At 38.1% G+C, this 13,295-nt stretch overlaps 1 protein-coding gene across 1 annotated transcript; it reads left to right on the forward strand.

Moving 5' to 3' along the window:
- The first annotated feature begins 656 nt into the window (after window positions 1-656).
- Window positions 657-13,093, forward strand: LOC111818509 (ceruloplasmin-like). Its single transcript, XM_023722891.1, has 3 exons — window positions 657-940; window positions 9,166-9,413; window positions 12,765-13,093. Exons 1-3 carry the CDS (start codon window positions 795-797, stop codon window positions 13,091-13,093), a joined length of 723 nt encoding a protein of 240 aa, XP_023578659.1. The 5' UTR covers window positions 657-794.
- The last annotated feature ends 202 nt before the right edge of the window (window positions 13,094-13,295 follow it).

The raw sequence follows: 13,295 nt of genomic DNA on the forward strand, positions 1-13,295 counted from the left end.
CGAGTCCAATCTATGTAGTGAAACCCTGAAGACCCTGTACTAAATTAAAAAAAAAAAGTATTACACTTTATCTGATGATTGTTTCATTTTCCGTTTTTGTATTATTATTATTATTATTATTAATGGCTGATATCTTTGATTTAAACAAAACTGTCAACCACTGCCTGCTCTGCTAGCAATCGCTGGGGAGCAAGTTTCTGTGATACTTGACAAACTTTCTGCGCTGCTGTGCTCAACACGCAGTCAGCAGCTCTTTCACAATAAAATTCTTATTGTTAGTTACTAAAGTTTGGCACGCTAAGTGTCATGTTTCAGATCCTAACGGCTGCAAGTGTTTGTTAGGCTTTTAGAAATAACAGGGAATCATGCATTTTGATTCATTTTACGTGATCTTCGGCCTGGGTTTTTAAGAGTTTGCCTTATGCAAGACGCTGTAATGCATCAAATTGTTGGGGGAACAAAGGGAGCATTTAGGGATGATCTCTGCTTTCCTGGAATTTGCACAAATAAAGGAAGAAAGCACCGAGTTTTGCATACTTTAGTGTCCAACAATAACTGTTGACTCTTTATTTGTAGTAAGACAAGGCTGGCTACCAAGGACTATTTCATTTCTCTTCCTGAGTTTATGGGAACCAAACTGAATTGGAAAATGTTATTTACTTTAACGAAACAATTTACTCTTGTGCAATATTAAGTTGTGTCAATCAAGCAAATAAAGGGAGAAAGCCTTATTTATAAGATTGCCTGTTTCTGATTTTACTTCATTAGGTCTCTGGCTCCAGGAGAGGAAGAAAATGAAGCTTTCTGCTCTTGGAATTTTTCTGTTTTTATATAGTGCTCCAGCCTGGACAAAAGATAAGCATTATTACATTGGAATTAATGAGACAACTTGGAATTATGCCCCCGACAATGAAGAAAAGACACTTATTTCATTTGACAAGTAAGTCACTGTTTTATTGCTTATGCATTGAATCCATAAACTATAAAATTAAATGTAAATCAGTATGATGAAATATTTCTTTAATTTGTTATACATAGAAAGTTCAAAGCATAGCCTTGAAACTTAAGCTACTTTAATCATTCTCTTCTATGTCTGAATATTTTTCATTATTACAGCCAACAGTCTTTTCCTGTTGGTCTTGGGGAACAGTGTTGGCTGGGCAGTCATTACTGCATCTCCATCAGCGTTTCTTTTGTCTGATGATGCACAAGATTTTTTATTTAAATAATGATTATATGAGTTCAATCCCCGGTTCCATAAAAAAAAAACCTACTTAAATAATGATTATATAGAATGTTATGCTCATGCCACCATAGGCTGCTGATTAATGGCAAGAAGGAAGCTTTTTTATTGCTTCTAAATATCCTTTATAGAAATAAAATACAATTTTAACCAATGTGATTCTTCCTGATACTTGTTGGGTTACCTTGCACAGTGAATGAAAGGATTCCTCATTCACCACGTTAGAGCCCCTACCTGCACAAGGGGTAACAGTCACACCCCACAGCACTGTGTGAAGAGTGAGCACATGCAGAACTCGTAGCGCTGCCCTGCACTCAGCAATCATCATGTATACGTACCAAAATGTGTTAGATACTTATCCTCATAGCCCTGAACAAACTCTATGAGGTTTAAATGTATGTTCTTATGGCTCCTCTGTGTGAAGCAATATGCATTATATACAATAAAACAAAATATACAGTTATCCTTGAAGGATTTTTTTTATTTTTATTTATTTATTTTATTTTTTTAAACTTTTAAAAAAATCTTATTTATTTATTTATTTATTTAGTGTGTGTGTGGCCAGTTCAGCCCACCAGAGGGCGGGGCTGGCTGGCATGTGGTGCTGGGGATTGAACCGCGGTCCCTGTGCTTTTGCTTAGCTTAGCTTGTTCTAAGTAGGTGCTTTAGACCACTGAGCCATCTCACCAGCCCCAATGAAGGATTTTTTTAAACACAGAACTTTATTTACACTGAGGCCCTCATTTTAAGTAGTATTAATCAAACATTTGCTACAAATGGAAATTGTGCATTCAAAAGCAAAATTCATTACATTAACAGATGTATTTTAATGGTGATTAAACGTGAATAAGCCCAATGACCAGCAGCCGCAGAGTGTATCTTTAAAATACGGTTAAGGAGGCTGGGGATATAGGTCAGTGGCAAAAGCACCTGCTTAGCAAGTGCAAGATCCTGAGTTTGATTCCCGGTACAAAGAAAAGGAAGGGGCATTAAAGCATGGTTAAGTAATTATGCCAAATATCATAGCTATTTACTTTTATTAATGAGTGTATACATTCTGTTTAACTATATATAGTTAAAAATTTTCATGTAAAAATAAATCCATAGCTGGCAATAATATCCAATTATTATGTTATTAAATTAGTAATATGCAGTAAGGAAAATCTGACCTAAAGATAAATGGATATAAAGACAACTAGTATGTCTTGCAACAAGTGTTTTTTGAAATCTGCTTTAGCAATAACATTCTCTTCTTAGGAGTACGCTATAGTTTTACTGCATCACTAGAAACATTTTATATGGATTCAGTGTTATTCTGGTTCAATACAATGTAATCTACATATGGAATCTATTTCTAAGGAAAAAGATTAGGTATATCAAAAAGTAAAAATACTAGGCTCAGAATAGAGCTTGGAGATAGAGCACTTGCCTAGCATGTGCATGGCCCTGAGTTTGATTCCTATTAGATCAATAAATAAAAACATAAACACATGAGTTGCCTTACTCGGCACTACCATTAACTGCCATTCTTCATAATCAAAAATCAAATCAGTCTATTGGGTACAAATTAAATGCAACAGTTCCCCACCTACACTCTTATAAGAAGTCTCTATTTCTAGAAATTAGGGAACAGAGGAGTATAGGAGGTTGGGAAGAATTCAGTGGTGGAGGTGGATTATTCGTTTATTTTCAGATACTCTTGTGGCCTGCCTCTTCCAGGGGTATGCAGTGAGTAAAAGCTTGTTTACATCACTGTGACTTACTAGGGATACTTAAGGATACTTGGACAGGAAACTGGGGCATTCTCCAGTTGAAATTCACCTTTCTTTGTGCCTTTGAACTACATATTCTTGTGGATTGCTCTGCAGCCTAGAGTGGTGCAGACCTTGGCAGATTGGTCACATGGTCTATGATTCTTTTCCTCATACATCTGAGCAGTGACTACAGCTTTACAATTTTGTCAATATTTTATTAAACTTTTTTCATATATGAATATGGTAGCAGCTTTTTGTTCCCTTCTTTGTCCAGATTTCACTGACATGTTCAACCTAGTCAGTGAAAAATTATAGAGCATCAACTAGGCATGGTTGGCTGGATGTCTTGTGTGGTTTCTGAAAAGCAGTAGAAATAAACAATATGAGGAATAGGCTGTGAACAAGTACAAGATGGGTGTTAGGCAGAGAACTGGATTTAAGTTGGGTGTCAACTGTGAAGGTCTGGAGTAATGAGGAAAATATATATTGAGATCACAGAAACTCCATCTCTTATGACCACTGCTTGATCACTAGTACCTAGACCATAAGAGACACCAAATTAATATTTGTGAATATATGAACACACATGAATAAACATTTGAGGCTTTCTTTTACTTTGTTGGCTAAGAAAACAGTTTACCTTTCTGTCATTAATGCTCAAATTATTTATTTCTGATGGGGTAGACGGAAAGTAATTTACTTATAATAGTTTCTGAGTCTAAGTTATATTTAATAAGAATTAAGAAAATATACATAAAAATTAGCAAGTACATCAGTGTGTTCTTGGTCCATAGGAGATATCAGTTAAATATTTATTGAATTGATTGTACAATAGCAAAAACGACAGTACTATTATTTTTAGTTTACTTTTTTCCCAGTGACCTTTAGAAAACTCAAAATAAATGAAAAGTTCTCTAATCACAAGAACAGGGACAGCCAAATAGCTCAGGGGATTAAAGCTTCTGCAAGCAGGCGCAAGAGCCAGGGGTTAGATCCCTGGGCCTGCATGCTGGCCCCGCCCCTGAAGTGCACTGAGATGGCAATTGAGACCAGGCATGGTGTAGCAAACCTGGAATCCCAGGTCTTGAGAGGCTGTAAACAGGCTGATAACTATGAGTCTCTAGTAATGAGACTCTGAACACCCTGTAGATGCTTCCCTAAAATACCAAAAAAGAAAAAGAAAAAGAAAAAGAAATACTGCAAAACCCTTTTACATTTGATGTTGGAGGCTCTTGCTCAGGCTTAGGGAACTTCTGAGTGCGCAGGTGTTAGGAACTTTATTACCTAGCTTTCTAGTTCATTGTAGGTTTGCAAAATAGATAACACAGTAGGGGTGTCATGAGTAGATCCACAAGCTAAGAAGCCAAACCGCTCAAATCCTGGCAAGGGAAACATATCAAATTTAGGCCATGCTGCTGTCCATTACAATGGTAATTAAAATGTGATCTTGGGTGATCAGAAGGCAATGTGCCCGATAAATGCTCATCTTTACTACTGTTTTGAGCAAAGAGGTGACTTTCTCCCTCATTAGATCCTACTTAAGAACACAGGAAAGCAAACAAAGTTTTAGAGAAAAATCTTGCACTGAAGCTATTTATTTTATTTCTATAAACATAAACTTAGGGGCATCAAATTCTTAACAAGTCTATTTTAGCAGTCACTTGTGAATCTGGCTGCAGGAGACAGGGAAAGCCTCAAATGTTTATTCATGTGTGTTCATATACGTAAACATTAGCAAGTACATCAGTGTGTTCTTGGTCCATAGGAGATATCAGTTAAATATTTATTGAATTGATTGTACAATAGCAAAAAGGGAGCAGGGAGATGCAACAGAAGGGAATTTTATAAGGTATTCAAGGAAGCAAGATTAAGAAAACATATCTAATTAAAGAAAATTCCTAGAGGTTAAACAGGCAGTTTCTGGTTTGTAAGCCGCCAGTTAGAGGTTTGCTTATGACTATTTAAGTTTAAATTTCATGTAGTTTTCATTGAATTGTTTTTGGTTTTGCTTACATTAGACCCCAAGGCATTGGAGCTATCTCAGCCTGATGGCCTCTCAATTAATGATTACAACACGTTTCCAAAATTAATTTGAAATTTTTTTCTTATATATTATTTATTTGTCTATTTATTTATTTAGTGTGTGTGTGGCCAGCTCAGCCCACCAGGGGGCAGGGCTGGCTGGCATGTGGTGCTGGGGACTGAACCGCTTTGCTAAACTTGTTCTAAGTAGGTGCTTTAGTCCACTGAGCCATCTCACCAGCCCAATTTGAAATTTTTTTAATGATTCTTAAAGAATAATTTTTAGGTAAAATTACTGGAAATCCACATATAGTGACTCATTCTCTAAAGCTGCCAAATTTAAAAAATCAGCAAGCAATAGCCACTGTGGTACAAACACAGTTTTTCCTTTCATACAATATAACCTCACTGGGGAGATAGTTCATAAGCATAAGTGCCTGCCTGGCAAGTGCAAGGTCCTGAATTCAATTCCTGGCACTCCTCCCAAAACAAAAGATAACCTTGGGCTGGGGAGATAGCTCAGTGGCACAAGCACCTGCCTGGCAAGTGCAGAGTTCAATTCCTGGTACAGGAAAAAAAAAAAAAAGATAGCCCATAGTCTTATTAAAGAACAAATTAAATGACTACAACATATCATACTTTTTAACTTCTACAATGTTTTATTATAGTCTCTATTTTTCCTGTAAATAGTGAAAACAGAAGGTTGACCAATAGGTATTGCATTCATATTGTGATGATGAAGCAAACCTTGTTATCAAAAAAAAAATCAAATATCTATAGTTGGTGACTATAGACATTTAAGTTGGTGTTGTATACCTGAGGGTGAGTCTCTGCCAAGTTCCTAGCTCTTTATGACTGCTGTGTGTAGGAGCCCAATTTCTTTTTTTTTCTTTTATATTTAATTTATAAAGTGTACAAAATAGTATTAAAACAGAAAAATTACAAGTGATACAGAATTTCATGAAACAAATAATATGAATTTTGCAGTATTTGTTGTAATGCATAGTGTTGTCTTCCAACCAGTTATTCATATTAACAGATATATGCATGCAAAATCAGAAGAAATAAAGAGATATAAGAAATTAATATGAGATATTATAAATTAATATAAGATTAAGAGGAGAAAAAGGAGAAACAATGGAAAAAAGGAAACAAATTAAGCATTAACTGCTCCTTTCCACAGACCAGCAGAAATCCACAGTATAGTTGTCCAAACCATCCTGCTTACATACATAGAAAAATCTCTTTCCCCCACTCATTCTCCTGTTCTCCTCAACTCAGTAACTCTTTCTTCTTGAATAAATTCATTCCCCTTCCCCAGTACCTATTGTACCCTTCAGATTCCATTTTCTCTTTCGGTTCTCACATTCAGGAGACAATACAATGTTTCCATACTCGGGTCTGATTTCACTTAAGAGTATGGTCTCTAGTTGCACCCACTTACCAACTAAAGTCTCAAATTTATCCTGTTTTATAGCTGACAAGGAGGCCAACTTTCTAAAGCAGCCCGCAAAAGATATCTTGCTCTGACTACACAGAACCTGAGTAGGGTGAGCTGTCACTCCCATGATTTATGTTTTAGTTAATGGCAACACTGACCTTAGGGACACTGTCTGGGTAGACTCATTTAAATGTAGAGCATCCTCTGGTGGCAGAAGAGAATGCCAGATTCAGAGGCGAGAGGAGAATTCCACTCACTGTTGCTGATTGAATGGTGGAAAAGGCCACTTGGGAAGCATGCAGGTGGGTTTAAAGAGCAGGAAGAGACCCCAGCCCCAAGCAAACAGGCATTTCGGTCTTACAATATCAGCACCCTGAATTCTGCCCATAGCCAGAATGGTCTAAGAAGGTGATTTTTTTCAAAAGATCTCAGACACATGCTGAGCCAAGCAGGCCTTGGATTTCAGCCTCATTCCTCCTGCTCAGCAACTGCAGTCATTTCACATCTGACTAACAGCTCATAGAGCTGTGAGGGTATAAATAGGTAGTACTGGGGGCCAGGGAGATAACTCAGTAGAATAAATGCTTGCCTGGAAAGCTCAAGGGCCTGAGTTCAATCCTCGGTTCCACCAAAAATAAATAAATAGATATATAGGTATTAGGTAATAGGTATATAGGTATTATTTCAAGCTGCTATGTGATTGTTTGTCATAAAGCAATTAAAGTCTAACACATAATTTCTCAATTAATGAAGCAAAATACCCAGAAGCATTTTACATACAGTACTCCTAGTTTTGGTAACTACGTGTAAGCATTAAGCAGAGACCATCTGAGTGAATTCTGAATTCATGAGAGGAATTAGCATCATTATCTTACAAAAGCAATATAGAAAAATCTCCTATCATTAAAAACTTACTTGTGGGTCTGAGTCTACCATAAATTGTAACAGATAGCCTTTTATTTTAAAGGGGGTAGGATGCTGAAAATAGAAGCTTTTGAAATTGGGAGGAATGGGGCTGGTGAGATGGCTCAGTGGTCTAAAGTACCTACTTAGAACAAGCTTAGCAAAGCACAGGGACCGCGGTTCAATCCCCCAGCACCACATGCCAGCCAGCCCCGCCCCCTGGTAGGCTGAGCTGGCCACACACACACACACACACACACACACACAAATAAAATTAAAAAAAAAAGAAATTGGGAGGGAAACATATACTGTTACGAGTAGAAAGGAACATATTACAATTTTCAAGGGAGAAACTACAATTTCATGTGAATTATTTATTTGGTTCAAAGACCAATTCTACTAGATCCTTGTGCCTGAACAGCTGACTGGCAAACTTCCTGCACACTTCCAGTAACTGACCCTTTGTCCTCAAGCAGTTCTCTTGAAATTAAATAGACATTTGCTAATGACCTTTTGGTGTTTCTCTGGAGACAGATCATAAGCAAATAGACCTCCCCCAGAATACCACATGATGGGAAGTATTTCCCAACTTGTTTAAAGGAAATCTTTCACAGTAAAAAGACAAGATGGAAAAGCCAGTTTGTATCCTGCAATACATAAAAAAGGAATTCCAAATGTTTAACACTTGGCTTATACTGTATTATGGTTCCGAATCAATTATTTTAAAAGTAACTTATCACACATCCTCCCACTTGAAGAAGAGACTTTAGTTGCGACCTTGAAAGAGACCTTGGCTGTGGAGGGGCTGGCTGCACCCCACTCCTCAGGTGCATCTTTCCAGAGGACGGCAAGGCGTGGCTCACTGCCAAGCCCCCTGAGCTAACTGGAGCTTTCATTAGCATCAGGAACTTAAGGACCAGTTTAAATTCAAATGCCAAATTCATTTTTATTCTTTTCTTATCTTTTTTTTATTGTGGTTACTTTTTACTGAGCTGATATATCTAGGAAACTTTTAGGCAACTACTAATCAGCACTACTCAAAACATTGTCCACTATCTACTGTAGTGGAGAATTTTTTTAAAAAAAAAGAAGGGTAAGGGGGCCTGCTCCTTAGCTCAGTTCCTTAAATGGCTGCTTCAACAAAGCAGTCAGGCTCAGGTTGCTGTGGTTCGATCCCCACAACTCAAGCCAGTCAAACCTGCCCTGAAGGCATTTGGAGCAAAAAAAAAAAAAGAAGAAGGATAATTTAAATCCGAAGACAATTTAAGAACACACTCACATTCTGTGTATCAGTGCTGGTCTTCATTGAAGCATACTAAAAGAAGTAAAAATGATAGAACAATAAAGTATCGTTAATTTTTACAGAAAATATATACATATATTATATACAAACTTTGATGTCAAACATCCACACTGATTCCTTATCATCACAGCTTTTGCCTAGCTAAAGTATATGTGACAGTGACAAAGTACCTTAACTGCTTTATTTAATATTTCACTTTAATTTTGTGTCTCTGGTATTGCAGAATGCCTCAGTTTTGTATGAAAATCCTGAGAAATTTACTCCAGTAATATGTGCCATATTTTTATGATGGTTTCAGATAGCTCTGTACTGAATACCTGATATGAAACACCTCACATAAACAAAACAATGAGGCTAAGCTCCAGCTCACCATTTCGTTTTTGGAGGCCTCCCTACAAGCATATAATGTGACGTGGTTATTAATTTCCCTTTGATTAACTGTTCTCATAGTTTTCAGAAATGTTGGCTTTGGATCAAGTTGTCTTGTCTTCCTTTGCAGGGACCAGTATGTTACCTACCTTGAGAATGGCCCAGACAGAATTGGAAGAACGTACAAGAAAGTCCTTTATCATCAGTACATGGATGGAACCTTTAGTGTAACTATAGAGAAGCCGGATTGGCTGGGGCTTTTAGGACCTATCATCAAGGCTGAAATTGGAGATGAAGTTTATATACATTTAAAAAACTTCGCCTCTAGGCCCTACACTTTTCACGCACATGGAGTAACCTACTATAAGGAGCATGAGGGTGAGTTCAGCACATGCTGTAGAATTTACTCTTACTTTGTAGCATTCAAATGTCTGTCTGTATTAGTCACTCTTCCATGGCTAGGACACAATATCTGACACACACAACTGAAAGGAGGAGCAGTTTGTGTTGCTCACGGCTTCGGTGGGTTCTGCCCATGATCGGCTGACTTCAAGGTAGAAACCCAGGGTGGCAGGGCATGGTGGAAGAAAGCTGCTCAGCCCAGGTGACCGGAAAGCAGGCAGAAGACAGGAACAAGGGCGTGTCCTCCCAGATCACACCTACGTGACTGATGTCTTCCTACGAGGCTCTACCTCCTTATAGCACATTCAGCTGTGAACCCATCAATAGATTCACCCAAGAGGAGTGTAGTCTGCCATGATCCAGTCACCTTCCCCAAACCCCACCTCTAAACACGTAAGACTTTCAGGGGACATTTTAGATCTAATCTGTTACATTCTCCTTTTGTACAAGACCTGATCTATGGCATTTAGCGCCACACTATTTCATCAAAAAGTACCTTGGTTCATCATCAGAATGCTGTTTCTCTGGATCGTGCAAGTTTGCATAAGGTGTGAATGTCATAGATTTCTGGGTGGATTCAGATACTGAAAGTCAGTGAGAGATGCAGCTCTTCCAATGTCTAATTGTTTTCCAGCCAAATAATCCGAAAAAAAGAAAATAGACAATGTGGCTTGTCCTACAAGATGCAAAGCTCCCAAAGGAAGAGAAAGGACTCTAAACGGGGATTTCTTATCCTTGGAAATTCTACACAGGTTCATACTGTAGCTACTGTCACCTCCCATGCTAATTGTGGATAAGCTCTATCCCAGTTTAGGTGGCATGAGTAATCTCATACATTAGCCAAATGTTACATGTGGCTGAGTGACTCCAGAGTCACATCTGAGACACAATTAACTGAAGAGTCATTTCAATATCAGCCTGAGAAATTATAACGAATGGTGCATGCTGGGCCTGGTGGATGCATTCCCGTAATCCCAGGATCTAGGAGGTTGAGACAGGAGGCTCATAAATTCAAGGCTAGCCTAGCAACTGAGACTTTGTTTCAAAATTTAAAAAAAGGACTGACAAAGATGAGATTTGATGCTTCTGCTCTCATTCATGCTATAGGCTGAGTGTGTTTCATTCAAAATGTTTGGGACCAAAAGTGTTTTGAATTTCAAGGGTTTTTTTTTTTTTTTTTTCAGATTTTTAGACTGTTTGCATATAATGAGATATCTTGTCAATGTGATTCAAGTCTAAATACAAAGTTCATTTACGTTTTATATACACCTTATACACAGAGGCTGAAGATAATTTAAATACTTATACTCAACAATTGTGCGCATGAAACAAAGTTTCAGGGTATGGAATTTCCATGTTGATCATGAAATTTTGGATTTTGGAGCAGTTTGGACTTCAGATTTTTGTGTTGGGTACGTTCAACTTGTGCCTGATGACATCAAAAGAGATGGCTTTGTTGTGGCTAAGAGGAAAGGGCTTTGAGTTAATAAGCCATGGTTGAGCTCCACTGTATTAGGATTCTCTAGAAGAACAGAATCAATAAAAAATGTATGCATAATTATGCAAAGGGATTTATTAGATAAGCTTGCAGGATCAGGGGCAGGAGAACCCACAATGGTCACCTTTGCACTGGAGAGACAGGAGATCCTGTAGCTGCTCGGTCCAAGAAGACGGGAGGAAAAGAGGGACCAAGGACGCAGCACAAGTCCAAGGCTGAATGTCTGAAGCTGACTGGAGTTGCTGGTGCAAGCCTGCCTGGAAGGCTGGAGAAAAGAGCCCTGGAGACTGATGGCCAGCGGTGACAGCTGGGAAGGGAGCACTTGCTCAAGAGGAGCGGGGCTTCTCCAAAAGAGGCGCACTTCCTTCCCTCCCTGTTGATCCAGACATGCTGCACACCTATTAACTGGAGCGGCTCTTCCTGTTCGCTTGCCTGCGTGTCAGTCATCCACCAGCGCACCAGCACAGTGCCTTACGAACCTGCAAGGCACTTCTTGCCCCAGGTGACATACAATCAATGGCCACTCCCAGCTTCCCCATTGATTGGCGAGGTGACATTTTCCAAGAAACCTAAATCATGCTTTAGTTCTTGTGTCTATAAAAGAGGAGCAATAAAGTACGTAATAATAACTTAGTAAACATCAGCTATTATCAGAAGAAAAAATCGAGGTCACATTATAGTTCACTGAAAGTACAAAGGTCAATTCTGAAAATTAATAGAAAACTAGATTTGATTAATTATTAGTTTTTTCTTTTGAAAAGAGAAATTATTTTAGAAAGCAAATGTTTGCAGTACCTCTTTTTTCTGTTTTTCTAAACAAAACAATTCTATTAATAGCATAAATGACTAATTGTTATCTCTTTTTCCATTGTACAATTTAATGGTTCATTAGAATATTGACACTCATTTTCAAATTATAATAATGGTATTGTCCTCTTCCTACTCCTCCCCTTTCTCCTTCTCCTCCTCCTCCTCCTCATCACCATCCCCCTTCCTTGAACCGGAGTTTGAACGCAGGGCCTTCACAGCAAGCTATATCCTCAGCTTTTTTTTATTTTTTAGTTTTGAGACAGGGTCTCACTAACTTGCCAAGGTGAGCTCCAACTTGCAGTCCTCCTGCCTTGATCTCCTGGATTCTGGGATTATCAATATGCACCACCACACTGGGCTTTTGTGTTTATCTTAAAACAAAACAAAAGAAAAAACTGTTCTCATTTTTAGAGATACATACTCAGGTATTATGGATATGACTTCTGGAATTTGCACTACTAGAGATAAGAATGAATGGGGTTATGTAGAAAACAAGATTGGCTATGAGTTTATCGGGGTTAAAATAGGTTTGAGTGGTACACCGTAGGCTCAACAAATTTGGAGGTATATGGAGGTTCATTGCATCTTCTGTATTTGAAAATTTCCAAAATTCAGAGTAAAGATTTTTGAATTTCCATTGTTATTTCACAGGCAAAATCTGGTATTAATAAGAAGTTTGAAATTATAAGAAAGGGAAGTCATTTTGCTTGGCTTTTTATGCTGTCATGGCTCTAAGGAACAAGCTACTCTTCAAATTGCAAACCAATATTCATTATCCCCTGCATATCTATTATTGCTTCCTGAAGAGTCAAGGCAAACTTAGGGTCTACATCCCTAATGCTTAGTCTCTCATTTCAGTGTCCAGTAGGACATAGCTACATCCACAAGGGAAGCTTCTCGAATGGTATAAGTTTGATGAAAGAACTGATGGACGATCTATTTCCTGTGTTGTTTAAAAAAAAAAAAATCACACACACACAAAAATTCACTCTGTAAATCCATTGTGTGCTCTTTTCTAGGGGCCATCTATCCTGATAACACCACAGATTTTCACAAGGCAGATGACAAAGTGCTTCCAGGACAACAGTATACATACAGATTGATTGTCGATCAACAACATAGTCCTGGTGAGGGAGACAGTAATTGTGTGACTCGGATTTATCATTCCCACATTGATGCTCCAAAAGATATTGCTTCAGGACTCATTGGACCTTTAATAATCTGTAAAAAAGGTACATTTTCTCACTATTGCTCAAATGAATCAGTGTCCCTACAGGACAGGATAGATGGTTTTCAAAATATAGCAAATGCTTCTGTGTTGACATTGGGTAAGGGAGAGAGAAGATGAATCTAGGAAAAATAAAGGCACAGACAGGGATGATTAGGAGATGGGGGTGTAAGTGAAATACACCTTTGTGTGAGAAACCCACCGAGGAAGCTAAGCTACAAGGGGAAAGGTCTTCTTGAGGGTAGTTCTTTAGTATTTAACTTCCAACAGTGGTATTGAAGCGACAAATGACTTTACTACATGTAGAACTCCATAAGCAGCC

The sequence above is a fragment of the Octodon degus genome, unplaced genomic scaffold (genome assembly GCF_000260255.1).
Source record: "Octodon degus isolate 3935 unplaced genomic scaffold, OctDeg1.0 scaffold00093, whole genome shotgun sequence".
In the NCBI taxonomy this organism is placed as follows: Eukaryota; Metazoa; Chordata; class Mammalia; order Rodentia; family Octodontidae; genus Octodon; species Octodon degus.

What these genes read in the sequence shown, in the direction of transcription:
- LOC111818509 (XM_023722891.1), top strand. Translation starts at nt 795, where the DNA reads ATGAAGCTTTCTGCTCTTGGAATTTTTCTGTTTTTATATAGTGCTCCA. An exon ending in ACACTTATTTCATTTGACAA is followed by an intron (nt 941 to 9,165) that starts GTAAGTCACTGT and finishes CTTCCTTTGCAG; the next exon opens with GGACCAGTATGTTACCTACC. An exon ending in CTACTATAAGGAGCATGAGG is followed by an intron (nt 9,414 to 12,764) that starts GTGAGTTCAGCA and finishes GCTCTTTTCTAG; the next exon opens with GGGCCATCTATCCTGATAAC.